The 27,323-nt window shown below is 47.6% G+C and overlaps 2 protein-coding genes across 12 annotated transcripts in view; one reads left to right on the forward strand and one right to left on the reverse strand.

Annotated features, from left to right (window-relative positions):
• Window positions 1–1,440: 1,440 nt before the first annotated feature.
• On the reverse strand, window positions 1,441–10,947 carry YBEY (ybeY metalloendoribonuclease). Of its 4 annotated transcripts, none has more exons than XM_043593368.1 (6): window positions 10,822–10,947; window positions 9,902–10,152; window positions 7,415–7,543; window positions 6,368–6,436; window positions 5,109–5,213; window positions 1,441–3,108 (listed from the first exon to the last, which is right to left on the reverse strand). In XM_043593368.1, the coding sequence occupies exons 2-5, from the start codon at window positions 10,109–10,111 to the stop codon at window positions 5,127–5,129; spliced, it is 495 nt and encodes a 164-aa protein (XP_043449303.1). In that variant the 5' UTR covers window positions 10,112–10,152; window positions 10,822–10,947; the 3' UTR covers window positions 1,441–3,108; window positions 5,109–5,126. The 4 variants fall into 4 exon arrangements, with proteins under 4 accessions (XP_043449303.1, XP_043449302.1, XP_043449304.1 ...); XM_043593369.1 differs by lacking the exon at window positions 1,441–3,108 and adding an exon at window positions 6,873–6,933 and having other exon boundaries at window positions 10,822–10,924; XM_043593367.1 differs by lacking the exon at window positions 1,441–3,108 and having other exon boundaries at window positions 3,916–5,213; window positions 10,822–10,946.
• A 30-nt stretch (window positions 10,948–10,977) lies between these two features.
• LOC122491066 (minichromosome maintenance complex component 3 associated protein) overlaps window positions 10,978–27,323 on the forward strand; it is a 56,128-nt gene continuing 39,782 nt past the window's right edge. For 5 of the 8 annotated variants that reach the window (XM_043593361.1, XM_043593358.1, XM_043593362.1 and 2 more), the window contains exons 1-10: window positions 11,215–11,328; window positions 11,800–13,109; window positions 13,341–13,564; window positions 15,767–15,845; window positions 16,078–16,222; window positions 17,333–17,523; window positions 21,170–21,309; window positions 23,726–23,923; window positions 24,712–24,980; window positions 26,116–26,278. In XM_043593361.1, the coding sequence (XP_043449296.1) occupies window positions 11,897–13,109; window positions 13,341–13,564; window positions 15,767–15,845; window positions 16,078–16,222; window positions 17,333–17,523; window positions 21,170–21,309; window positions 23,726–23,923; window positions 24,712–24,980; window positions 26,116–26,278 (2,622 nt within the window). In that variant the 5' untranslated portion in view covers window positions 11,215–11,328; window positions 11,800–11,896. Of the gene's footprint in view, window positions 11,092–11,214; window positions 11,329–11,799; window positions 13,110–13,340; window positions 13,565–15,766; window positions 15,846–16,077; window positions 16,223–17,332; window positions 17,524–21,169; window positions 21,310–23,725; window positions 23,924–24,711; window positions 24,981–26,115; window positions 26,279–27,323 lie in introns of those variants that run through there. The other 3 variants (XM_043593359.1, XM_043593365.1, XM_043593364.1) reach the window with 1 other exon arrangement.

The raw sequence follows: 27,323 nt of genomic DNA on the forward strand, positions 1-27,323 counted from the left end.
ACCCCTGTCCTCCTGTGAGCCCAGAGGCAGAAGCCGCCCTCCGTGCATCACCACCACCACTATGCACCCCCGGCCCAGCTGCAGGCCTCCCCGGTGGGTTACTCCATGTGGCCCCCAGTGGTCTCAGCCACCATCCCCCCACCTGCTTCTGGCTTCCTGCACCACATGGCCGGCCCCTCCTTGGCAGCCCTTAGTGGGTAAGTCAAGGCCAGCTTCTTGGGTCTGTGGAGCGGGAGTACCCTAGGGCCTGGGTGGTACCTCCCCACCCCTGCTGACAAGCCAGGGGACCCCCGTCTTTGTCAGGTCCCTAGGCTGTAGCAGGGAATTTGGAAAGGCCCTGCTGTCTTCCAGAGGGAGGCAGGTGGGTCTTTGGCAGGATCAGCCCGTGGTGGTCGAGGGTTGAAAATGGACCCCATGCCCACCTCCAGGGAAGCTGCTTGTGGCCTGGGTCATTTGTTCAGCCCAGCAGGAGTGGTGCTGGGAGTATGAGCAGGGCTGTGGGGACCCCCACCCGAGCTCTGGCAGCATGACTCACCTGTAGCATGGTGTCTGTAAGCCAGGCCAGGGCAGTAACTGCACCCCGATATCTTGGCTTTCCTAGGGTGTCATCTGATGGCATCCTGCCCACACAGGCTCCGGGCCTGTGAAACTCCACGTGTGGGCTCGGTAAGCAGCAGGGTCCCAGTTCCCCAGCAGGTGTGGTCGGGGAGGCCCGGCAGAGGCCTGAAGCCTCGGCCCTGGATGCTGGACTGCCAGGCACGAGGAAATACAGGGATTTCACCAGGAGGGATGGCCCAGTTAGCCGCATAAACCGTTAAGCCTTGCTGTGGAAGAAATACCAGAAACAAGTCAAATATGATGACGACTGGGAGGTCTGCCTGCCACGAGCGGGCGAGGTGAGGGCTCCTGCCGGTCTCAAGAAGTGAAGCAGACAGCAGTCGGGGGTCTCTCGTGGGAGAGTATCTTTCCACGCGGGTCTGCGTGGCTCCTTCTACAGGTCAAACACCAAGTTGAATGTGGTTCCTTCCGAAGATGGCTGAGGAAAGGGAGCTTTCTCTGCATTTGTTCCTTTTGGTTCTGTCAGGGCTTCCGGTGTGAACGTCACCTTTAGTCTTTCTTCATTTTCTGTGACTTTTTTTTCTTGGTGGAATGATGTTCCCTTGACATGTTAATATAATTTTCACATGAATGTCACATTTAAATGTTACAGCTGTTTTCATCTACCCCTTTTGGGAAAACCTATTTTCCCCAAGTTCTCACCAGCGAGAGCCCTGCCTCCTTGGACCCTGCAGGCTCATGGGATGTTGGCCCGGGGAAGGGGATGACCACGTGGCGGTCAGGATGCCTCCAGGGCGGGAGGGCGGCAGGGGCCCCCACCATGTGCCTGGCACACGCATCTCTTGTGAAAGGCAATTAAAGGTCTGACTCCATTGCTGATTTTCACGTTGACTTTTTTTTATTAATTTTTTTAATGTTTATTTTTAAGAGACAGAGAGACAGAGCATGAGTGGGAGAGAGGCAGAGAGAGAGGGAGACACAGAAACCAAAGCAGGCTCAGGCTCCGAGCTGTCAGCACAGAGCCTGACATGGGGCTTGAACACACGAACCGTGAGATCATGACCTGAGCTGAAGTTGGCCGCTTAACCGACTGAGCCACCCAGGCGTCCCAATGTTGATGTTTTCTAACATGGCTTTTCTCAACACAACTGGGTTTTATTTCTCCACACAATTATTAATTAAATACAGGGAGGAAGTTTAACAGAAGTTGGATGTCTTTGGGTGGCCTGACAAATTGGAAAAACTCAGTTTTCTCTGTGTCTTGAGTGAGGAAAACCCAGTCCTTCCTCGTGGATGTCCTTTACTCACACATAGAACAGGCACTTCTGTCACTTCTAGTTACCAGTCCTCTCCAGCATCACCAGGATGTCCTGTCATCCAACTCGGTTCTGACCCTGTCCACCCGCGTAAGAATGAAGTCCCACGAGACTGCCGCCCACCTCCCTCGCCAGCTGCAAGTGCAGTTGTCCCTGCTCCTGACCTGCCGGGTCAGGGAGCAGAGGTTCCCATGACCCCCTCTTCAGGTTCAATCACTTTGTTAGAGCTGTTCACAGAACTCAGGAAACACATTTGCCAGTTGAAGGATGTGATAAGGGGTGGGGCAGGTCTGGGAGGGTCCCCCGCACAGGAGCCTCCACCACGTGGAGCTGGGGTGCGCCACCCTTTCAGTGTGGATGTGTTTACTCACTTGGAGGCTCTTGGGACCCTGCGCTACTGGGATTTATGGGGGCTTCCTCTCGTAGGCATGCCTGCGAGATAGACTAACTGCATTTCCAGCCCTTCTCCCCCTCTGGAGAATGGGATGGGAGGAAGGGGCTAACAGTTAACAAGCTTCCAATCATGGCAGGTCTTTCTGGGGGCCCGGGCCCCCCCCAGGAGCCCCTAAGAGTTGCCTCAGAACAAAAGACATGCCTATCACCCAAGAAATTACAAGGGTTTCAGGAGCCTTCGGTCCACAGGGATAAAGGAAACATCTTCCTGCATCGAGGAGCGTCCAGGTGCTGTGACAGGACAGAGCAAGGCACCACTGGGCATCAAGTGGGGTCACAGTTGATGTGGGGCACAGGGGTGAAGGCAGCCCTCACGGGAGGGGGGGTCCCCTTGGTTCTGCGCAGGCCGACCTGGGGATGCTAAAGAGGTCAGAGCAGGCCCTGGAAGAGAGCCGTGAACATGGAAGCAGTCACAACTTCTGACACTGCTACAAACCTGCCTGGGAGGGGGGTCTGAGCTCCAAGTGCCTGGAGCACGGGGTGGAGGCTGGCTGTGCAGAACTTGACTGTGTGCTGTAAGAGCTACAGCTTTGGTCTTCACCCCCACTTCTGTCCAGAGCCCCAAACCCCCGCAGTCCCCTGATCTGTGGTAGAGGCGGACAGAGGCGTGTATACCCTGCTCCAAAGTGGGGGCAGTGCTGTGGGACCGAACCCTTAACCTGTGGGGTCTGCACAGACTCCTAGCACTTCATGTCAGAAGACGTACGAGTGAAGAAACCATTTTCTTCTCATGGCCGTGCCCTCCTGCCCCTTGGTGTGGGGTGCTGAGAAGTCGGAAGACCTGTGAAACGAGATACCATGTAGGCCTGGCCTGGAGCCCGAATGTCCCAGCTGCTCTGCAGACTTATTGTGCCTCTAATCGAGACTCCAGTGTTTCCTGGCACTCAGGAGCTGAATCTGGAGACCACACGGGAGAGTAAAGGGCTGAGGAACCCAAGGGACCCCTGGAGCAGGAAGAAGGGCCTGTCCCGGCAGAGGCTGGGTTTGCAGAAGCTCTGGAATCAGGGCACCGTGGCCAGCTCAGGGGCGGGCAGAAGTGTCCAGGGGAATGAGACAGCCGAGACAGAGCTCCATGGCTGGATGGGGCAGCCTTTTCTCAGATTTAGATCAGAAGGACACTGGCTTACATTCCCTATTGTTTTCAATGATATATAAAAACCCCTCTGAATCAATAAAAAAGAAAAACCAATACTTCACAGTGGAAGGGACGCCAATGAAAAGCCGGTCACTGCTGACAGGACAGATGCAGGCCAGCCTCAGTGCACACGTGACGGGGGTGGGGAGTCTGGGTGCATAGGGGCTGGGGTCTGGACGCCAAGGTCATTGCTATGGGCTGCAGGGGGGACGAGTGACCAGGCCCCTGGGAAGCACTAGGCATTGCCTGATAAAGCTGGATCCCTCACCCCCAGCCCCCAGCAGTTCTGTTCTGAGGCCCAATCCCTGGCAGATCTCCCGAGCCCCACGTGACCAGAGATGCATGGGGGTTGGCTGTAACGGAAGACGGGGGAGCATCCGAAATGCCTGCTGACAGGACAGGCAGGTCTCAGGACCCCTTCCTTCTCTTAAAAAGAACCGTAACACCAAGAGCTTTGTGGGGTCATCTTTGGTCTTTGCTGTTCGACTTTCCACTGAGAACCAGCTTCCCTGGCTACAGGCAGGCTGCGCAGAGCCCATGAGCACTCAGGAACACCACGAGCCCACCTCTGTGTCCCTGAGCGCCTGGGGAAAGTCCAAGTGGAGACATGGCAGATCCAGTGGGAAATGCATTTTCACCTTTTGAGATGGATTCATGGGAGAAACCAAATTCTCAGAATTGTAGTATCCCTGGTTTTGGGGCCAGAGTCCCCGAGAGGCTGTTTTATTGCCACGGCCTCTGCAGAGGTCACGGTGCCGCTGCCAACACCGGTACCTGGGAGGTCCGAGTGATGGAGGCCCCGGGCTGGCTCAGCCAGCAGCCCATGGTCTGCTCCCATGATGCCCTGGGCCCCTGAGCAGCTCTGGGTGAAGGTCTGTGCTGCCTCCTGGGTTTAATATTCAGAGGACAAGGCAAGAAACACAGGAAAGAGGATGGGATGTGGCAGTTGGAGCTCAGGGATCCCCCGGAGCCAGGAGACACTTAACTTCACTCAGCGGGTGAACGGGGCCAACAGGGCTCGAGAGCTCCTGTCATGTCAGGAAAGAGGCCGTAGGTAGAGTCCACAGGCAAAGCTCCGAGCTGGGGCTGCAACTACCTCACGAGATGGGACGGGTGGGAGATGGCTGCTGTGGGTCACGTGACTGAGGTGGTCCTGGGCCTTGCGGCCACCCTAAGGGTCAGCCTTGTGTCTCCCCTCATGAAGGTACCAGGTCACAGCACTCTCGAGGGGTAAGTGGGGACCGAATCCAACAGGGTTCCCGTAGGAAGGAGGGTGAGGGGCATGCCCGCCCTGGGCCGCCTGGTTGATTTTCCTGCACAGGCTGCACAGGCAGGAGAGAAGAATGCCTCTCGCCTAAGGCAGAACCCCAGGCGGATGAAGTTCCTGTGCTCCACCTCTCCATTCTAAGAGTTTAGAACTATCTTATCTGCAATACTGAAAATAACATGTCTGCTGGCTTCCAAATGAAGACATGAGTGGACATTACTTTTTATACTTAGTCACTTCTGCAGCCCCACGGGGCAGTAGCAACCAGCAGAGCCCTCAGTTTGGTGGCGTGCCTGGTCCTCAGGGCCCGAAGGTGAGGGTCCATCTGCCCTCCACGTGGTGTCCCTGTGTGCTGGAGAGTCCCTCGGGTGCCACTCACATCTTGGGCCTCCAGCAGTCAGAAGAGGCCCCTGCTCAGGGGCTGGAGACTGGTCCCGGTGCGCCGGCTCAGCTCCTCGAGAACCTGCTTTTCCTTCTGGTACATCTGAAAGAAGGGAACGGAAAGTGACTGTGGACTGCCTCGTGGCCTGGCCCCAGGGGTGCCCTCTGGGGGAAACCCATCCCCATGGCTGTGGCATGAGGAGCCTCTGCTGTGTGGACTCTCCCAGATTCAAAGCGCAGGACCTGGTTCTGCTCACCTTCACCCAGCGCTGCACAGGGAGTATGGACATGCTGCCTGTGGGGTGACGGGTGGGGACAGCAGGAGGGACTGGGGGGCAGGGGCTGAAGTAGTAGCCCTGGGTAAAAGAAGATGAGTCCCTATTTGGAATTGCAGAACAGGCCAGACAAGTCAGTGGGGCCCAGGAAATGTGGGAGGGGGACACATGAGGACAGCCCCTCCTGGGGGAAAGGGTGGTCAGTGCTTGCAGGGGTGGGGGTGGTGTTGGTGGGGGGTGGGTGGGTGGGTGAGGAAGTCCCAGGAGGGCTGGGGTCCCTGCTGGCGGTGACAACACGGACTTTCCAAGATGCTGCCAGAGGGGGGCGAAGGGGCCTCATCGGGGTCAGTCTATGACTTGGAGGGGTGTGGCCACAGGCGACCCAGCCTGAGATAGACTGGATGTGAGGACAACTGTATCAAGGACTCTTGTTAATTGAAAAGTTTTTTGATGCCTTCCAGAGAACCCAATTATTTGACTACAAATATAATGTGAGCTTATTAAAAACAACATGTACATATACCAGCACACAACCTTATACATGGGGTAGATACACTGGCACTTCTGAAGGATACGAATGGCTAAGTAACTTCACCCGATAGGTCCCTATCAGACGCCTGCATGATTTGAGTTCCCAACTGATCAAGAACATCACAATTTCTCTTGTAAAGATTTTTTAACTTTAAGCCATTAGAGTTTTATAGAACTTACAGAATTTGGTCTCTCTATTCAGTCGTTCCTTTCAACAGTGAATAAGTAATACAGTTAGTAGCACTGGGGGAGCCCGATATTTTAAACACTGCTAGTCTTTTTTTTGTGAAATAAGCCTTTATAAAATTCCTTAATTTACTGCCTTTGTGTTTTGTTTTGTTTTGTTTTCCAAATCTGGTCTTCATACTTGACTGCAGGAGATAGCTAGGCAGCCCCGGTTCTTGGTGTGCCCTCTTGTGCATATGGTGGAGGACTGGAGGACAGCTCCTACCTTCTGCCATTCAGCCTCCGTGCTGTGTGTGAAGCCCAGCAGGTGACAGAGCCCATGGGTGGCAGTCACCTGTCAGAAAAATTAAAAAGCTGTTTCACGGACTGATCACGAGCAGGCCATGTGCCAGAGGAGGAGGAGCAGGGAAGGAAGGGAGAACTCAGCCCATGCGTGGTGGGAGGTTAGGAACCCAGGGGTGGAGGGTACCTGGGGCTGGGAGGGGTGCCTACGTGCAGTGGAGTGCCGGCCAGGAGGAGAGTGGCCGGCCTAGCCCTGTCGTGGGGGGATGAGGGCGGTGGGAGCGGCGGGCCGGCCCTCCCCTGCAGGCACTGGATCTCTGGGGTGTGGCAGGGGGTGCCGGAAGTGGATGCCCACCGCGGCCTGTGGGGTGCATGGCTGCCGGCCGCAGAGACCCTGGAGCCGAACCCCGTGCTGAGCAGTCCTGTCTGTGCCAGGGCTCCTGCTCCCAGAAAGTCCACCCCCACCCCAGAAAGCAGGCCCCCAACACCTGTCACAATGGCTCTTGCTGGGAAGCTGTGCTTCAAGTCACACAGAAGCTCCAGGATCCCCTAGAGATAATTCAGGGGCTGCCTGGTCAAAGAAGAACACCTCAATCGAATCCATGAGGAAGTTAAAACCACCCCTCCTTTCTTTTGCATCCAGTAGAGGAGAGTGGGATCCGGAAGGTCCTAGAGGCTACAATCCCATCTACTTTGACAGTTCTGTAAGGAGCTTATTCAGTAGGTCTGAGTTAGCTACACAGCCTGCTGAGCTCCAGAGGTAAAAGGGAAAAACAAGGCTGTTTCCGGGAGCTTCCGACATGTTTCCTGTCCTCTCCTCTCACCCAACACTGCTCGGCTTAGGCTCTTCCCTCTCTCTGCCAGATGACGAGAGAGCGTACAGCCCCTACTCGTAGGTCTCCCTCCCCCAATAATCCTTGTCCCACACGGGAGGCAGTGCGGGTGCCAGCGTCCCACCCATGACCTCTTCCCAGGCCCGGGGCAAAGGACACGGCTGTGGCATCAGGGGCCAGCACTCATTCCCACTTACGGTAAGGACGTCATAGTAATCCTCATTCCCTTTGCATTGCTGGAAGATGTACTCCACTCCTAGGAAAATGTCACCCAAATTGTAGTCATCTGGAAAATCAGGCTGGGGAAGTTCACCTGCTTTTACATGCTATAAACGAGGAAAGACAGATTCGGAGAGCACGGCCTCAGGAACACTAACCCGACAACAGGCCTACACATTTCATTCTGGAAGACCCCTACTCATCAGTCCCAAGGCAGGTGAGGAGTGGGGGAACCACAGTAGAGCCACTGTTTACGAGTGACTTCAGATGTTTCTGATGTGGAGAACAAAGGCAAAAAAAAATTTCCTTACAACTTACAGCCCACTGACAGTCCCTTGAAACGGGCAGAGTGACTTTCCTCTATGAGCTCAGCTGCCTCCATGATGACACTTTGCTAGGGGCAAAAGGCAACCTTAGCCTGACCCCCCAGGATCCTGTAAGCCTTCTTTAAACATATAGAAACTCCTTTAGAGGGGGGCCCGGATGCCTCAGTTTGTTAAGCGTCTGACTTAGCTCAGATCATGATCTCGCGGCTCGTTGAGTTTGAGCCCTGCGTCGGGCTCTGTGCTGACAGCCCAGAGCCTGGAGCCTGCTTTGGATTCTGTGTCTTCCTCTTTCTCTGCCCTTCTCCCGCTTGTACTCTGTCTCTCAAAAATAAATAAACGTTAAAAAAAAAAAAAGGAAATTCCTTTGGAAACTTCCTTCATCTCTAGTCCCCAAGATATAGGTTAGCCATCATCCTCCAAGCATATGGTCCCCTGATATATATTTGAGGGGTCTCGTAAGTAAGGTTTTACAAGACAGAAGTAAATTAACTTCTTCTTACAATAGCTAACTCCCTCAGGGCTCTGGAAACCTTGTTTCCAAATTTCCTTGGAGGTTTCCGCTGTCCCTGACCCTCTCCTGACTTGAAAGTGTAAAATCAGTGACTCCTCACAACCCCAGTGCAGCTCTTCCTGCCCACGGGTCATGTCCCTGTGCTTTAATAAAACTACCTTTTTTGCACCAAAGATGCCTCAAGAATTCTTTCTTGGCCGTCAGCTCTGAACCCCAACATTCCCACATCTTTTCCACCTTGTTAAAGGAGTTACTTTCCTTCTTTCATCCTTTCCAGTGCACAATCACACAAATCCACATCAGTCCAATTTTGTATTTCTGTTCTGTTTGTTATTTTGTCCTAAACAATCTTCCACATCTTCCTACATAAAACCAAAAAACCCCCAGTCTATTAATCTGAGGCCTGTTCACACTAAGCTAGTCACGTGTGGATGGGTATTTAGGGTGTTTCCTCCCCATCAGGAAAAAAAATCAAGTGAACATTTAAAATTTTTATAACATTTTGTCTTCTTCCTTTTCTTGCTTTACCCTCCTTAAATGTGACACTAGTGGATTAAAGAGTACACATATGTTTCAAATGCTCTTGGAGTATATTGCCAAACTGCTTTCCAAAAAGGTCTGGATGCTGCTACTGATAATGGCTTTGAATGAGTCATTTCATGATGCAGCTCATAACCTAATCACTATCTTTTATTGTTGAAAATATTTTTTCAGGGGCGCCTGGGTGGCTCAGTCGGTTAAGCGTCCAACTTTGGCTCAGGTCATGATCTCACGGTTCGTGGGTTTGAGCCCCTCATCTGGCTCGGTGCTGACAGCTCGGGGCCTGGAGCCTCTTTGAACTCTGTGTCTCCCTCTCTCTCTGCCCCTCCCATACTTGTATTCTCTCTCTCAAAAATAAACACTTAAAAAAAGAAGAAAATATTTCTTCAGTGTTATTTTACATTTTCAGTGAAAATTTCAGCGTTATTAAAATTTTTCAACCCTGCCATACTTGTTACTGAATCACACAGCTGCAGAAGCACTCACTCCCCTTCAAACTCACTGACGGTCTTCTGAAGGATGGCACCAATCGCTTTTTCTCCCTGGGCGATGGGTGTTGGTCAATAGGGGCTGGTCATGCTGCACTCCACTCATGTGTACACTTTTTTTTTTTTTAATGGTTATGATTTTGAGAGAGAGTGCAAGCAGGGGAGGGGCAGAGAGAGAGGGAGGCAGAGAGAGAGGAGAATCCCAAGCAGACTCATGCTTGTCAGCACAGTGCCCAAAGAGGGACCCTAACTCACAGACCCATGAGATCATGACTTGAGCCAAAACAAAGAGCCAGACACTTAACTGACTGAGCCGCCCAGGCTCCCCTCATGTGTATATTTTAAAGTTCTCTCTTTTTTTTTTCAAGTTGATTTATTTACTTAGAGATAGAGTGAGAGCAGGGGAGGGGCAGAGAGAGAGAGAGAGAATCCCAAGCAGTCTCCACATGGCGAGATCTTGACCTGAGCCAAAATCAAGAGTTGGACTCTTAACGGACTAAGCCACCCAGGTGCCCCTATTTTAAAGTTTCCAAAATAAAACTTAAAAATCAGAGTATTTACACCAGAAGGTGGGCCAGACAAGAGGAGAATACTTTTTACCTCATGAAATGGAAAGGAAAGCACATCTGTTGGCAGATTTTTCTCTCTGTAGATGTTATTAATGTGCTGAATACTCTTGTTGTCAACACAGATGATCGCCAGGTCAAATTTCTGCACCCCTAATATACTCCTCACAATCTCCAACTTCTTGCGAAGAGGCGCTCTCCTGATGGGGACAGCTCGTTGCAGATTTCTAAGCACCAAACTCATTTTCAGAACAACATGCCCTTTCAAAATGTTTAAAAAGGAGCCTGTGGCCAAAGTTTAAAAGAACACAAATCAGTAATTGAAAGTGGCAATAAATTCTATAAAATTCTATAAAAACACATACAGACCTCACATCATTTTATTTTGTGAAACTCACTGAAAAATTTAAGGGGATTTACATTTTACCATAAGAAAGATACAAAAATGAAGGAATATAATAGGAAGTCCTAGAGTCAGGCCTGCCAGAATGGAACAGCAGGTAGGAAATTAGGACCTGTAGTCAGGAAGGGGCCATTAATAATGAAACCGGGTTGGGGCGCGGGTGAGGAGGTGGAGGAAGAATACGGTGAGTTGTGAGGTGGTGTGGGGTTGTACAGGATGGGGGGAGAGGGAGGTGTAGGGTGCTATAGGGTGAGGGGGAGTGGGGAGGTGTGGGGTGAGGGGAGGGGAGGTGTGGGATCATATGGGGGGGGAGCGTGGGAGGGTGCTATGGAGAGGTGTGTGTGAGCGGAGCGGGGGAGGGGTAGGGCCGAAGGGCGTAAGTCCTAGGGGGACGGCGGGGGGGGGGGGGTGGGGTGGTCGGGGGGGGGGTGGGTCGGGGGCTTCCCAAGGGACCACTCAGCGTGGCACCGAGGCTCCGAACGCAGGCTACGGGCAGCACGCGGGGTGCGAACGACGCCCCACTTTAGAGAGAAAGCCACCGGCCCACGTACCAGGTTCGAAGCCAAGGGGGCCCCGTTGACATCCCGTGCGCCGGAAGCCCTCAGGCCTTCCGGCTGGAGGGCGGAACCAGAGTGTGGCGGAGTCAGTGTGGGGCCGAGCCGCGCGGAAGGGCCGGAAGTTGGTCCGTTGCGTTTTCTTTCCGCAGCGCGCAGCGAAGGCCTGGCTCCGGCGGCTGCGATCCGTGTCTGCGCCTCCAGCCGGGCGCCGAGGGGCCCCGGGGCGGCGGCAGGCGGCGGGTCTCCGAGTCCCTGAGCCGGATGGTGAGCGCGGCGCGGGGCCCGACCTGGGTGGAGGCCGCTTCCTTCCCCTGCGCCATCTCCCCGCCCCGCCACCGCGCCCCTGTAGTCCGCCGAGCGGGCCTGGGGCGCGGGCGGCCGCCGAGGGCCGGGGGCGGGACTTTTCTGGTTGCGCGGCATCCGTTCCCGGCCCTTCTCGGGTCTGGGGGCGGCCTCTCTGCGGGGCACTCGTCCTTTGAGCCGGTTTCTGGGTCATCGCAGGTATGGCAACACAATTTATTTCTGTATCTGGGAAGAACATTTAGTGTTCTGGTTGCTGGGAGAAAATTAGAAAACACTGCAACACTAATGTTCTTAACAGCGTTACACTGTAGCTTTCTGGCTATGGCGATTGGAATAAGTTTGGAGAAACTCCTCTCTTTAAAAGTGTGACTACATTCGTTTTCTTGTTGTTATTTGAGTTTTTTCGTGAACTTACCAATTCAGAAAATGATTTGAATTTTTCCTTAGTCTGAAGCATCACGCTTCAATCTCCAGTAACGAAGTAATTTATTTCTCCATCCTCTACTCCAGCCCTCCCCACAAACCCCCCACTGGCTCTCAGAAAATAATACCTAACCCTTTGATTTGCCCAGTTTTCCATTATTCTTAGAGTGTGACATGTGATTAAAAATTATCTTCTTAGTCTTCCAGCAGGACATAGCTGTGATGATCTCAATTTTTGTCTTCCAGCTTATTGTGAAGATGAGGGTGGCTTCCTAGTTGAACAGACTGTTTAAAGAAGAGAACAACTTGTGTACACATAGTATTCACTACCTTGGATCAGAAGATGAACCCAACCAATCCTTTCAGTGGGCAGCAGCCTGGGGTTTTTCCAGCATCTTCCAGTAGTTCCATAGGAACATTTCAGGCTAAGCCGCCATTTCGATTTGGTCAGCCCTCGCCTTTCGGACAAAGCAATACGTTATCTGGGAAAACGTCAGGATTTTCACAGGTATCCAGCTTTCCAACATCTTCGGGAGTAAGTCATTCTTCTTCAGCACAAACATTAGGATTTTCCCAGACCTCAAATGTTGGACTATTTTCAGGACTTGAACACACTCCAGCCTTTGTAGCTGCCTCTGGGCCTTCAAGTTCGTGTGTGCCTGGAAACCCAGGATTTAGTTTTAAATCATCCAACTTTGGGACTTTCCCAAGTACTTCTACATTTGGACCAGAAACTGGAGAAATAACAAGCTCTGGTTTTGGGAAAACAGAATTTAGCTTTAAACCTCTGGAAAATTCAGTGTTCAGACCAATATTGGGGGCTGAATCTGAGCCTGAGAAAACTCAGAGTCAAATTACTTCTGGATTTTTCACATTTTCTCACCCCATTAGTAGCGGACCTGGGGGACTGGCACCATTTTCTTTTTCTCAGGTGACAAGTACAGCTAGCAATTCAAATTTCACCTTTTCAAAACCAGTTAACAGTAATAATTCATCATCTGCCTTTGCCTCTGCTTTGTCAAACCAAAATGTAGAGGAAGAGAAGAGAGGCCCTAAATCACTATTTGGAAGTTCTAATAGTAGCTTCACTAGCTTCCCCATATCTTCAGGGTCTCTGGGAGAACCCTACCCGGTTAGCAAAACCGGGGTCAGACAAGGATGTGAAGAAGGTATATCCCAAATGGAGCCACTTCCCAGCCTCATGAAAGGACTGAAAAGGAAGGAGGACCAGGATCGCTCCCCAAGGAGGCATGGCCATGATGGAGCAGAAGATGTGGACGCTCTGTCTAGGGGAGATCATCCCCCAGATAAACGACCTGTCCGCCTGAATCGACCCCGGGGAGGCACCTTGTTTGGTCGAACTATACAGGATGTCTTCAAAAGCAATAAAGAAGTAGGTCGTCTTGGCAACAAGGAATCTAAAAAGGAAGTTGGTTGTACTGAGTCCGCGGAAAATGACCCTGTGGCCATCCCAGGAGGGAGTCAGTCTTCCTCAGCACTTTCCCGGCTCCCAGGTGTGAAGGAGGAGGAAACTGAAAGTAGAGATAAAAAAGAAGGTGAGCTCTAAAAATGTGTGCCATCCAGTAAATGCTGCTGGCTTGTTCTTGGTAAATTTCCCTGAGTCTTAGTTTAATGTTTCTGGTAAGTTTCCTGTAAACATTAGGAATTCTAACATAGGAAGAAAATGTCTTGTATCTATAAACATTTACTTTGCTCTTACATAGTTGGTGCTTCCTATTTGAGATGTGACATCTGCTACGTTTTTGTGCCCGTTCTCTTATCCCTAGATTCTCTAAGAGGAACACCTGGGCGTCAAAGTAAAAGAAGCGAGAGCACAGACAGTCTTGGAGGCTTGTCTCCTGCTGAAATCACAGCTATCCAGTGCAAGAACATCCCTGACTATCTCAACGACAGAACCATTTTGGAGAAACACTTTGGTAAAATTGCTAAAGTGCAGCGCATCTATACCAGGCGCAGCAAAAAGCTTGCCGTGGTATATTTTTTTGATCATGTGAGTATTTCCAACAAATTTAATGTGAGTGAGAAAAAGTTCGAGTGACCTTTGTCACTTTAAAATCTATTTTTTATTTATTTTATTTTTTAACTTTTTTTAATGTTCAGTGTGAGCAGCGGTTGGGGGGCAGAGAGAGAGGGAGACACAGAATCCAAGGCAGGTTCCAGGCTCCAAGCTGTCAGGAGCCCGATCTGGGGCTCGAACCCATGAACTGTGAGATCATGACCTGAGCTGAAGTTGGATGCTTAACCGACTGAGCCACCCAGGTGCCCCATTAAAACTTATATTTTAATCTATCGCTTACTTGCTAGAATGGGCAAGCACTCAGATATCTTATTCTCAACTTGGCTCTATAATCACATAGCATTTTTTCAAAATTGAGTTTTCTTGTTTGTTTCTGATTTTCTTTTATTTGGTCGTAGTACATAATCACTGTAAACATTCCAACAATACAGAAAAAATCCCCATGTAATCCTATCCTCCAGGATAACTGACATTACTTATCTGGTTTATACCTTGACTTTAAATATGTATATAAGCACACATATGCATGACGCATTAGTTGTAGGGTGTATGCATATGGGGATTGTTCACACTATGTTGCGTTATGTTTTTATTATTTCTGAATTTTCTTGTGGGGAAAAAGTACTTTAGAGTTTGTAAAGTGGAAAGCATGTTTTCATACTTCTTTTAAGTGATGATGTAGGGGAAAAACCAAATGAATATGAATATTTGAAATGAACTATGAATATTTTAGTTAATATCATTGTAAACACATAGTCACGTTGTTTTTACACAAATGGGATCATGCTGCATATACTGTTTGCTTATGTTTTCAGGTTGTAATCTTTAGTATTTTCTGAAATTAATAAATAGCCTAATTAGAAGAGGATTGTTAAGTGCTGTATGGCATTCTGTCCTGTTTACTTACCTGGTTAATTTTCTATTTGTGGACATTTTGTACATGTATTTCTGATTGGTTTACATCCTTTGTTTAAATTCCTGAGAGTAGAAGTTCTGTGCCAAAATACTTCCATAGCTTTAGAGTTTTTGCTGTTTGTTCCTTTCTTTCTTTCTTTTTTTCTTTCATTTCAGTGGCATTAATTACATTCAGAGTGTTGTACCACCATCACCATTATCTATTTTTAGAACTTTGTCATCATCCCAAACAGTAACCCTAACCGCTAAGTAGTATTTTCCCATTTCTTCCTTCCCCAAGCCCTTGGTGACCTTTAATCTACTTTCTATCTCTCTAAATTTGCCTATTCTAGAAATTACATTTATGTGGGATCACAGTATTTGTCCTGCTTATTTTGGTCAGCATCACGTTTTCAATGTTTGTGTGGTTGTACTTTATTCCTTTTATGGATGAATAATAATTCCATTGTGTAGATGTATTTTTCTTTATTAACCTGTCGATGGACAGAGGCTGTTTCTGTTTTTTGGCTATTTTGAATAATGCTTCTGTGAACAGGTGTGCAAATATTTCCTATCATTCATTTGGGTATACACTTAAAGTAGAAGTGCTGGGTCATATGCCTCGTTTTTGTTTTGTTTTTGAAGGTATTTGACTATTGAGATGTACTTTTCTAGCTGAACCCTAAACAAATATTTATGAAATAGGTGTGTAAATACATTGTTGTAGGAAGTAGTTCATTGATACATACAATGCTGAGGTCTCCTGATTACCCTCATCTCTCCTGTTACCTGGGAGCAAGCACGGTTACCTAGTATGATGTGTATTTTTCTAGACCTTTTCATAGGTTTGTCTATGGGTATACTAAAACGTACTTGATTTTGCGATAAAATGTATCCCACGTGTGTCATTCTCTTTTTTTTGTCTTTAAGTGTGACTTGGCAATCTTTCCAATACCGTATGTATTTACTGTATTACTGTACGTGTAATCAGATGGTGAGAGTCACCTCACCGAATGCCAACAAGGCTAATCTGTGGGTTCTATCACAGTAAAGTCATTACTTTCAAAAAGGAGAGGAGCAAATCCATGCCTGTGAGACAGGTAGGAGAGGCGAGGACTGTGGCTGCTGTGACTGGAGGCAGACTGCGTGGTCAGAACATGTAGTGGGTGGAGGCTTCGCTCTGTACAAAACTGTACAAATTCTGCTACTGCATTTGAAGTTTTAATTTCATTTCCTTTGGTCTGACGTCCTCATACGTTGTGGTGTGGACTGTTTTCCTAGGCATCTGCAGCCCTGGCTAGGAAGAAGGGGAAAAGTCTGCATAAGGACATGGCTGTCTTTTGGCACAAGAAGAAACTGAGTGAGTTCCCGGTTACTCCCGGTGCGGGTTCCAGTGCTCTGCATGGACTGCCCACTGAGCTTTCCCCAGCACCAGGGCGGGGCTGGCTGTCCGTGGATCCTGTGTCTCAGAGTGTTTCTTTGGGCTGCTTTGGAATCTCCCGTAACAATTAGGAGAGTATTACTTTTTCAAACACAAGTAAAATCCAGTGTCAGACTTGTGGTTCATAAACTCTGTGCTCTTGTGTCCTCAGGTCCCAATAAGAAGCCCTTTTCCCTGAAGGAGAAGAAGCCAGGTGACGGTGAAACTGGCCAGGGCCCGGAGGACGCATCCTTTCAGCACTCCCCTCTTAGCAAGCCTGTGGGGAGGGCTGCAGCTGTCAGCCTCCTGAGTAAAAGGTGCGGCTGGTTCTTTCTGAGGACTGTTGGACACGGTGGCGTGTGGGTTCCTTGACTTCTGTGCCCTTGATGGCAGTCATGCCAGAGCATGGCTGGGAAGTGGGTGATACGCTGACCCTTGAGGAGGGTTTCATGGGGAATGGGGGCCTGGGAGAGGGAGAGTAGGACATGGCGAGAGGGCAAGGGGGAGACGGCCACTGGGCTCGTCCCGTTCAGTTCCACGCCCCATGCTGTTGTACTCAGTATATAAGAAGCGACTTGTTCCCTTGAGAGGTCTAATTGGCTGTAATAACTAAGTTTTCCTAGTAGCTACTTCTAGCAATTTCCCGTATGACCTTCTGTAGGTCTAGCTTATCATGGTGAGGCGGTCTTCCTTTTGGCCACATTATAGCTGGGGAACTATACAAGTGTACAGCCCTCAGGCCAGAGTGGGGACATGGTGTGTGCCTCACACGGCCTCAGTGGATATCCGTTCGCAAAGCCTCCCTCCCCAGCCCCCTTTCCGCATGATCCTCTCTTCCTTCCACAGAGCGGGCTGCTGCTCTTTAGTCCTTGGTGTATTTTGGTCAGCGTATCATTTCCTTACTTTCATTTTACAGTTAGCATTTTAGTTGCTGATTTGCTTTTGATTTTTCTCTTCTCCCTCAGCCAGTCACATCTTCAACATTCGAGTTCCCAGAGTGTTGAAAGCCAGGTAGAAAATGGGGAAGCTGGGAAGCAGTGCTCATGTCTTTTTAGTACATCCTTCTGTGGGAATGAAGTTATGTGTGAAAACATGTAGACACACGATTTCTTCATGGTGTAAAAGTGGTTTTTCCCCCCAGGCTGAATTTCATTTTTTTGAGATAGAAATATGCAGAAGTTCATTTCACATGTTTAAATGGGCTCCTCTCATTTTTAGAAAGTATGGAATGTTTCAAAATTTGAAAATCACAGTGAAAAATAATAACACCTTTACACTTCTCATTAGGATCATCATCGTCTCCTGTTAGTGATTTTAGTTTCAGTTTTGGAGGAGCAGAAAATCTTGAATAAGGAAAGCATCCGGAAGCGGAAATGACAGAAATGCTTGATGGATACAAGACCCTTAATGTGTTACTTTGTTTGTAGCTCTCCCGTGAAGAAGCCAAGTCTTCTAAAGACCCATCAGTTTGAGGGAGACCCTTTTGATTCGGGCTCTGAGGGCTCCGAGGGTCTTGGGCCATGTGTGTCATCTCTTAGCGCCCTGATAGGCACCGTGGCTGAGACATCTGAGGAGAAGTACCGCTTGCTTGACCAGAGGGACAGGATCATGCGACAAGGTATTGTGGGTGCATCTCAGCAGAGGTTCAGAGACCTCGCTAAGGTCATGATAAGGTCATTCTGGGAGCTGTGAGGAGGGAGTGACTGCTGTCTGTGGAGGCTCACTGACATTGAGCCTTAGGCCTCCGATGCGCCGCATGTAACTTTGTTGTTTACTAGTTTCCCAAGAAGGTGAGCATAGATGTAGATGTAATGCAGATATGTCTTTATTTATTTTTTTTTTTTTAAACATTTATTCACTTTTGAGAGATAGAGACGGCGTGGGAGTAGAGGGACAGAGAGAGAGGGAGGCACAGAATCCAAAGCATGCTCCAGGCCCAGAGCTGTCAGCACAGAACCTGATGTGGGCTCGAACCCACGAACCGTGAGATCATGACCTGAGCCGAAGTTGGACGCTTAACCAACTGAGCCACCCAGGAGCCCCTTGAATTTTATTTGGGAGAAAATCTATAAACCATTTTTTAAAATTAAACATTTTAAAGGGCAGTTTTTAGACATTTAGAAAGCACATATTAAACACAAATCAAAATGTTTTGTTTGACAGAAATCCCCACAAATAAAACTAAGAAAAGTCAACCCAGGGGAAAAATCTGTAACTCATATCATAAAGGGCTGATTTCTCTGATACAGAAAGAGCTGTGGAAATCAGTGTGAAAAAGACTAGCCCTTGGGGGGCGCCTGGGTGGCCTAGTTGGTTAGGCATCCAACTCTTGATTTCAGTTCAGGTCATGATCTCATAGTTTGTGGTTTTGAACCCCGCGTCAGGCTCTGCGATGACAGTGTGGAGCCTGCTTGGGATCCCCCCCCCCCCCCCCACTCTCTGCCCCTCCCATGCTCATGCCCACTCGCATGTGCTTTTTTTTAATCATTTATTTTTGAGAGCGAGAACACGAGCAGGAGCGGGACAGAGAGAGAGGGAGACAAGCAGCCAAGCACGCTCTGCACTGTCAGCACAAAGCCCAATGTGTAGCCCGAACCCCTGAACCATGAGATTATGACCTGAGCTGAAGTCAGACGCTCAGCCAGCTGAGCCACCCAGGTGCCCTCTCTCTCTCTCTCTCTCTCTCTCTCTCTCTCAAAAAAAAAAAAAAAAAAAGACTAACTCAATAGAGAAATGAGTAGGTGGTCAGAAGAGTTACAGAAAAGAAAGTATACCTGACCCTTGACCAACACAAGGTCAGGGGTGCAGTCTCCCTTGTAGTTGGAAAATCCACATATGATTTTTGACTCCCCAAATGCTTACCTGCCTATAGGCTACTGTTGACTGGAAGCCTTACTGATAACAAAAACAGTCGATTAGTACGTGCTTAGTGTGTTATGTGTTTTATATACTGCATTCTAATAGTAAAGTAAGCTAAAGAAAAACATTATTAAAAAAATCTTCAGGAAGAGAAAGTACATTTATAGTATTGTAGATGTAAGTGGACCCGTGCAGTTCACACCCGTGTGGTTCAAGGGTTAGCTGTGTCACCAGTTGGCTCTTAAACATAGGGAAAGTTGCCCACACCCTCCCACAGCGATGCACCTCCCAGAGTGGCATCTCCGTATTGTGCCCTGATGCTGTGTCCTTGGGCAGGCTGGGGATGGCTGCACTCCTGTGGAGGAGGGAGAGTTGGCAGTATCTTTTAGCCTTAGGAAAGCCTGTGCCTTTCACCCAGCAGCTTGTGTGCAGGAATCTGTCCCATGGACAGTACCGCTCATATGTTTGTGTGTGAGATTCACACATAGGTTGTTTGTGATGGCAAAGATTGGGAATCGATTGTCCACATAGCAGGATTCTAAACAGCCTGGAGGAAGATTAGTCTTTGTTTATGGAAAAATATGAAGATTTATTGTGAACTGATAAAAACATAGTGTGGTAAGTATGTAGTGTGCTACCATTTGTGTATAAATAAGGGTAGGAAGTGTGTGTGTGTCCATACGCATGTGAGTGTGCTTGCATACGTGTGCATAAAATAGTTGTGCAGATGTGAAAGGATCTGTTCATGTTGACTCAGGAGGAAAGTGGGGGGGATTTTATGTAGGACGTTTTAATACCTTTGGAGTGTGATCTGTGTATATATATTAGCTATTTAAAAAGTAAGTATTCTATTAACTTTTCAAAAATATGTGTGGGGCACCTGGGTGGCTTGTTCAGTTGAGTTGACTCTTGATTTTGGCTCAGGTCATGATCTCCTGGTTCGTGAGTTCAAGCCCCGCATTGGGCTCTGTGCTGACGGTGCCGGGCCTGCTTGGGATTCTCTTTTTTCCTCTCTTTATCTCTCTCCTGCTCGTTCTTCCCCCAAAAAATAAGTAAACTTAAAAAAAAAATATATGTGCAACGAGCACAAATGAAAAAGTATTTGTGTTTTTCTTTGCAAAGTTTTTTTGAAATTAGATTTTAGCTGTAGGATTTTCCTTTTTTTACAAGCTGTGAATAAGTGGAATAATCACAGTGCCTCCTTAACATGGTAATAAAAGCTGCTGTCACGCATCATGTCATTGACATGGTGATTTTTTGTTGTTGAAACCCAGGAACGGAATTTTTGCATTCCAAATAGAATTAGTAGGTATTTAAATTTTTCAGAATAAAAATAAGATGTGTATATGTAAAAAGAATATTTTTTAATATTTATTTTAGGGGGGGGGAGAGAGAGAGTGTGAGGCGAGAAGGGGCAGAGAGAGAGAGGGAGACAGAATCTGAAGCAGGTTCCAGGCTCTGAGCTGTCAGCACAGAGCCTGATGCGGGGCTCAGACCCACAAACCGTGAGATCATGACCTGAGCCAAAGTCCAGGGCTTAACTGACTGAACCTGTATGTTTTGAGCTGTGAAGTTGTTGCATTCCATTTCGTTTAAAAGATACTTTTGTAAGAAATTGTATGGAAGGTAATAATTTATTCACTTCAGGACCGGGGTACATTCTCTTAGGTGAATCCTGTTAAAGACATGCTGGAAAAAAGTGATGAAATACTGAGTTTTAGAGTACTAGTGTATTTTGAATATTTACAGTTAACAAATTGATCTTTTTAACAAACATATTGCAGCATGACTATCTTTGAATTCATTACCAGAGCCATGAACAGCCACGTGTGCCCCCTGCCTGTAGGGTGCAGTGAGAATCTGTGGCTGTTGCAGGGGGGATGAGGCCTCCTCAGGGGTCTTCATGGGCCTGGATGCCCTGGTGCCTGATGTGATAGGCCATGCTTTCTTTTTTCTAGGCCCAGCATTTGATTTGATTTGATTTGATGTATTGTATTGTATTGTGTTTTTATGTATTTTATTTTATTTTACTTTACTTTTTACTCTGCTTTATTTTAAAATGTTTATTTTGAGAGAGAGAGAGAATGAGGGAGGGGCAGAAAGAGGGGGAGAGAGAACCCAAAGCAGGCTCCAGGTTCTGAGCTGTTAACACAGAACCCGACGCAGGGCTCAAACTCACGAACTGTGAGATCATGACCTGAGCTGAAGTTGGACACTTAACCGACTGAGACACCCAGGCACTCCATAGGCCCACCATTTAAAACATATTTCTTTTACTTTGTAATTTGCAGTGTTTGCCTTTCTTTTTTTCTTTTCCTTTCTCTTTTTATCATCATAAAGACACACTTCTCTGGGTTCCTAGTAACTGTGTGATACGTTCTTATTTTTTACTTGTCATCATTTAGCTCGGGTAAAAAGAACTGACCTGGACAAAGCAAGAACTTTTGTTGGAACGTGCCCAGATATGTGTCCTGAGAAGGAGCGGTACATGCGGGAGACCCGGAGCCAGCTGAGCGTGTTTGAAGTGGTCCCAGGGACTGATCAGGTGGAGCCCCATGTCCTCCTGGGGTTGCTCTCTAGGCTGTTGTCCATATTTAAATCATCAGGGTGGAGGTGGGATACACGGGGGGGGGGGGGGACTTTTTTGTGATTTTTGTATATATTGGTATTTGGTTTGGGTGTTTACCTTTTTAGAGGGTAGTGGGGATGTGCTCTTAATGTTCATATTAAATTGTTTTTATTGTGAGGTGTACACTAAACAATCCTATATGAGGTGACCGGACCCCATGGTTCTCTATAGATGTAGATAGGAGATTTGCTTCACAAATCTTTTTTCTTTTCACAATTTTATTAGTACCCCTTTTAAAAAATTTTGTTTTTAAAAATTTATTTATTTTGAGAGAGACAGAGAGAGATGGGGAGAGAATCCCAAGCAGACTCTATACTGTTAGCACAGAGCCTGATGCTGGGCTTAAACCCACAAACCGCAAGATTATAACCTGAGCTGAAATCAAGAGTCAGACACTTAGCCGACTGAGTCACCCAGGCGCCCCGTATTCCTACCCTTTTCTATGTATGTGTTTTACACGCTTGAGATTATCCTCTAGATGCAATTCTGTGTGAATATTTTTCACTTAAAATTATATTGTGAGTGTTTTGATAAACTCAGCATTATTTATTTTTATTTTAGAGAGTGCGTGAGAATGGGGGAAAGGGCAGAGAGAGAAAGAGAGTAGGCTTTGTGCTGTCAGTGCAGAGCCCAGTGTGGGGCTCTGTCCCACAACCCTGGGATCATGATTTGATCCGAGATCAAGAGTCAGATGCTCAGCTGACGGAGCCACCCAGGCGTAACTCAGCATGTTTTAAATGACAGCCTGTTAATTGATTTATGTAACTGTTAAAACTTACCGTTTTGCAATCACTAGATAGGCTGTTTCTAATATTTAAATTTTATTAATGATTCTACTGGGCATGTTGTGTATAATGAATCTAAAGTATTTAGGTTATTTCCTTCTGATAGATCCTAAGAATTAAATTACTACATCAGACGGTATGACCTTTTTTCAAGGTCCTGAACATATGTATGTCAATGCATGTTCCCAAACTGTTTCTCAGAAATCACCATTTTAGATCCTTTGTCAATTTTTTTTTTTTAATTTTTTTTTTTCAACGTTTATTTATTTTTGGGACAGAGAGAGACAGAGCATGAACGGGGGAGGGGCAGAGAGAGAGGGAGACACAGAATCAGAAACAGGCTCCAGGCTCTGAGCCATCAGCCCAGAGCCCGACGCGGGGCTCGAACTCACGGACCGCGAGATCGTGACCTGGCTGAAGTCGGACGCTTAACCGACTGCGCCACCCAGGCGCCCCTGTCAATTTTTTTTTTTAAACGTTTATTTATTATTGAGAGACAGAGTGTGAACAGGGGAGGGGCAGAGAGAGAGGGAGACAGAATCTGAAGCAGCTCCAGGCTCTGAGCTGTCAGCACAGAGCCCGACGTGGGCCTCGAACTAACAGACTCCAAGGTCATGACCGGAGCTGAAGTTGGACGCTTAACTGGCTGAGCCACCCAGGCACCCCAATCCTTTGTCAATTTTAAAAAAAAATTTAAGTTTTTGTTAATTTCTCTTCATTAATTTTGCTTATAGGTGTCTCCTCTGTTGGCTGTTTTTTTTTTTTTTTAAGATTTTATTTTTAAGTAATCCCTGCATCCAGTGTGGGGCTTGAGCTTATTACCGTGAGACTGAGAGTTGCATGCTGTCATCATCATCTCTGCATCACAGCAGAGGCTCCTGCCCCAGGGGACAATGATGGCAGCTTGAGGTGGATGCCTGGGGCTCAGTCTGTGGACATCTGGGCTTCTGCCTTTGGCCATGTGTCTTCAGCCTCCTTTTGCAGGTGGGACAGCTCCAGGCCCTTGTGTGCAGCTGTGCAGCCCCCATGAGCCCCCCTCTGCTGTCTCCATTTCCTTTCTAATCCATGTAGACTTACTTTGGTGTTTGAGTGTGGCTAAATTATGTTAAAATGCTTCAGAGTCCCTTAACGTGTCACACCTCTGCCCTTGGGGCCATGCACATGTATCTCTACTTCTATTTCCCGCCCCCCCTCCCCCTTTTTTTTAAGATTTTATTTTTAAGTATTCTCTACACCCAGTGTGGGGCTCGAACTCAGAACCTTGAGATCAAGAGTTGCCTGCTCCACCGACTGAGCCAGGCATGTGCCCCCACTTATATTCCTTCTGCTTCTTCACTCCTTGTCATATTTGCCAAAAACAAGTTTCTCATTTGTTTTTGAATTTTGGTCATTACTTTCAAACAGAAATTTTACATTTGAATATTGTATTCTGTAGTTTTGATCTCGTATGAGTTTGTGGGTGATTTTCCCCTTCATTTTAAGGCACAGCTGTGGGGAAGCTGGCCCAGCACCTGATACACAGGTTTGTTCCCACTCTGTGTCCTCAGGTGGATCACGCAGCAGCCGTGAAGGAGTACAGCCGCTCCTCTGCTGATCAGGAAGAGCCCCTGCCGCATGAGCTTCGGCCCTCGGCAGTGCTCAGCAGGACCATGGACTACTTGGTGACCCAGATCATGGACCAGAAGGAGGGCAGTCTGCGGGACTGGTACGACTTCGTGTGGAACCGCACACGGGGCATTCGGAAGGTATCAGTCACTTTCGATCAGGAAACTAGAAAATGCATGTGAATTCCAGAGTTGAAGGGAGAGTTCTCATTTTACTCATCTGTGTAAAAGAATATGCTGTATTTAAAATTATTACAGGGTGTCTGGGTGGGTCAGTTGGTTGAGCATCTGACTCTTAATTTTGGCTTAGGTCATGATCTCACAGTTCGTGGGTTCGAGCCCCACGTCAGGCCATGTGCTGACAGCATGGAGCCTGCCTGGGATTCTCTCTCTCCCCCGTGTCTGTTCTCCCCTGTTCATGCACACGCACATACTCTCTTTCTCTCAAATAAACATTAAAAACATAGTAAATCGGGGCGCCTGGGTGGCGCAGTCGGTTGAGCGTCCGACTTCAGCCAGGTCACGATCTCGCGGTCCCGGAGTTCGAGCCCCGCGTCAGGCTCTGGGCTGATGGCTCAGAGCCTGGAGCCTGTTTCCGATTCTGTGTCTCCCTCTCTCTCTGCCCCTCCCCCGTTCATGCTCTGTCTCTCTCTGTCCCAAAAATAAATAAACGTTGAAAAAAAAAATTAAAAAAAATAAAAATAAAAATAAAAACATAGTAAATCATTACAAAGTCCTTTTAAAATGTGCTTCATGCACTTTGTTTCAAATTGATGAGAGAAATTCAGGTAATCCTAATTTTTCTCACATTTGGTTCTTTCTGCATGGAAATAGGTGCATGAAATCTGTGTGTATAGGAGACACGTATGTACGTAAGGTGTGTGGATGAGGTGTGTGCATGTATAATACTCCCTCTTGTTCATGGCCAGGACATCACACAGCAGCACTTGTGTGACCCTGTGACGGTATCCCTGATTGAGAAGTGTACTCGGTTCCATATCCACTGTGCTCACTTCATGTGTGAGGAGCCCATGTCCTCTTTTGATGCCAAGATCAACAATGAGAACATGACCAAGTGCCTTCAGAGTCTGAAGGAGATGTACCAGGACCTAAGAAACAAGGGTGTGTTCTGTGCCAGCGAAGCAGAGTTCCAGGGCTACAATGTTCTGCTCAATCTCAATAAGGGGGACATCCTAAGGTAAATTTTCAGTCAGAAACTAACCTAAGTTGTCTGGAAAAGCAGCGTTTAAACAGGAAGAGAGCTGTTAGGGTTCATGGCAGCTGGCAGTGCAGAGTCTGTCTGGTGTTGAGTGTGGGCTTGACAGTAAGCAGCCTGGGCTGGGCTGTGTGCTCTGTTGAGCGGAGGCGCAGGGGGCCCCAGGACAGGGCTGTGCTGATGGCGGCAGTCAGAGTAGGCCCCAGATCCTTTGCGAGAACAGTTTCTCTTTGTCAGTGAGAAGACGAGGAAGGAATCTGCCTGAACAGAAGAGGCAAATGAGGGAGGACAGGGAAGCCCAGGGCGCCCTGTCAAGAGCTGTCAGCAGTTTGCTGTGTCCAGGCGTGTTTCCTGTTACATACGTCCACACACGCCTCCTCAAAGAACTAAGTGATAGGAGAGGAAAAAATTGTGGGAAACGAATGTTTGTAGGGGGATATTAAGAAAGAATGAACTTTAAATACTGATCTGCTACACAGGTGGACATTTATAGGAGAAAACACAGCAGAATCCCCTGAGTCTCTGTCCCTGTTGTTGGTCAACCGGACTTGGTGACAGCCAGTGACTCCTTTATTTCCGAGACTCTCTTATTTATGCTGAATCTGTTTTTTAGCTTACTGTTTTCCCTAAGAACCTTGTTAAACAATACTGAAATGTGTTACTGATTTTTAGTTTTAAAATTCAGTCCCGGAGATAAACTGGTTATGGAAAACGGAAGTGTGGTCTTTTCATGGATGACAGGTGCCTTTCTTCTCTTGAGTGACTCAGTCAGCTGTTCACTTACATAGCAAAGTTAGGTTTTGTTTAGACATCATCATTGTGAAAACAGCTTGCAGTCATTTGGCATTAAAGTAACTCTTTGATAATCCTTAAATTGATTATTACGTGAATTTGTTTATTTACCATCTTTTTAGAGAACACCATTGTTCCCAATCTAGTCCAAGAGTGGCAGCTTCGAAATTACTAATCTAACAGAGTGGCACGTGTCACCCACCATTAAGTCCCTTTTTCTCCATATGGTTGAAATCTTTGTTTTTTTAAATCACATCTGGTTTTCATGGAAATTTTGTCTAATTAAAAATAAAATTCTAATCTCTTTATCTCCTTTAATTGGCAGAGAAGTACAACAGTTCCATCCTGCTGTTAGAAATTCCTCCGAAGTGAAATTTGCTGTTCAGGCTTTTGCGGCATTGAACAGTAATAATTTTGTGAGATTTTTCAAACTGGTCCAATCGGCTTCTTATCTGAACGCATGTCTTTTACATTGTTACTTTAATCAGGTGAGTAACGTAGCTGTACTTGAAGAATTGAAAGAAAGCAGATTGTTACTTTTGATACTTAAGTGTTTCTCTATTCTGAGAACATTTCAGCAGGTCCTGGGCTGACTCTTGTGTAACCCTCTCGCGCTAGCCCTCTGAGGGGGTTACTGGGGTACCTTGTTTTACAGGGGTTGGCGCCATTGACTACTGACGGAAAAGGCTGTGCAGTGGAATATACTATTGTTAGGTTCAGATCAGACAAATTTCTTTAGAGTGATATGACTTGAGGGCGCCTGGGTGGCTCAGTTGGTTAAGCATCTGACTTTGGCTCGGGTCATGATCTCATGGTTCATGAGTTTAAATCCTGAATGGGGTGAGCACGAGCCCCGCTTCAGGTGAGTCCCACTTCCCCCCTCCTCCCTTTGTCTCTCTCCCTTGTGGGATTCTCTTATTCTATCATTTCCTCTTTTTCTCTCTCTCCCTCTGTCTCTCTATGCCCTTGCTCACATGCTCCCTTTCTCAATAAAAAAAAATATATATGACTTGAGTTCAGCATTATTATCATTCACGGAAACTGAAAATCAAAAATTGCACATGCAAAATCCCTAACTTAAAAATCTTAAGTGTTATTTTTGGAATGAACGTGATGATGCTAAATTCGTCCCAATAAATATCTTGAGGGCCTGTTCTTTGTTGAGTACTGTGCTGTGCCTTGGGGTTACAAACCTGGGGAAGACTGGTCTCTTACCTGGTGCTTTACACAGAGCTTGAATGCCAGAAATTCCTCAAGTCAGGTCTTCAGCCCCAGCCCTGACAGCAGACACACTGTGCTGCCCCCTAGCTGTGAGGGGTCTGCTTGGTGGGGAGGAGGCTGCTTGGGGTGGGGGTGTCTCAGGATGTGACCAGCTGGTTCTGTGACTCCAGGTTATTTTTCTTTGGTCACACATCAAGTTCAGTGATAAACAGTGACTAAGCCCATGGTCTTAGTCCAGGCAAACGGTCTTGTGCAAGTCTGCTCACTGTCATGTCTGACAGTTGCCAACAGAACCGAAATTCTGGAACAAAT

Source organism: Prionailurus bengalensis, chromosome C2 (assembly GCF_016509475.1).
Source record: "Prionailurus bengalensis isolate Pbe53 chromosome C2, Fcat_Pben_1.1_paternal_pri, whole genome shotgun sequence".
In the NCBI taxonomy this organism is placed as follows: domain Eukaryota; kingdom Metazoa; phylum Chordata; class Mammalia; order Carnivora; family Felidae; genus Prionailurus; species Prionailurus bengalensis.

Bases quoted from the DNA above. Each gene is read 5' to 3' on its own strand.
- YBEY (XM_043593368.1), bottom strand. From the start codon at position 10,111: ATGAGTTTGGTGCTTAGAAATCTGCAACGAGCTGTCCCCATCAGGAGA. The intron at 7,544-9,901 runs GTAAAAAGTATT...CCTCGTTTATAG, and splicing joins TTTCCTTTCCATTTCATGAG to CATGTAAAAGCAGGTGAACT. The intron at 6,437-7,414 runs GTAAGTGGGAAT...TTTTTCTGACAG, and splicing joins ATTACTATGACGTCCTTACC to GTGACTGCCACCCATGGGCT.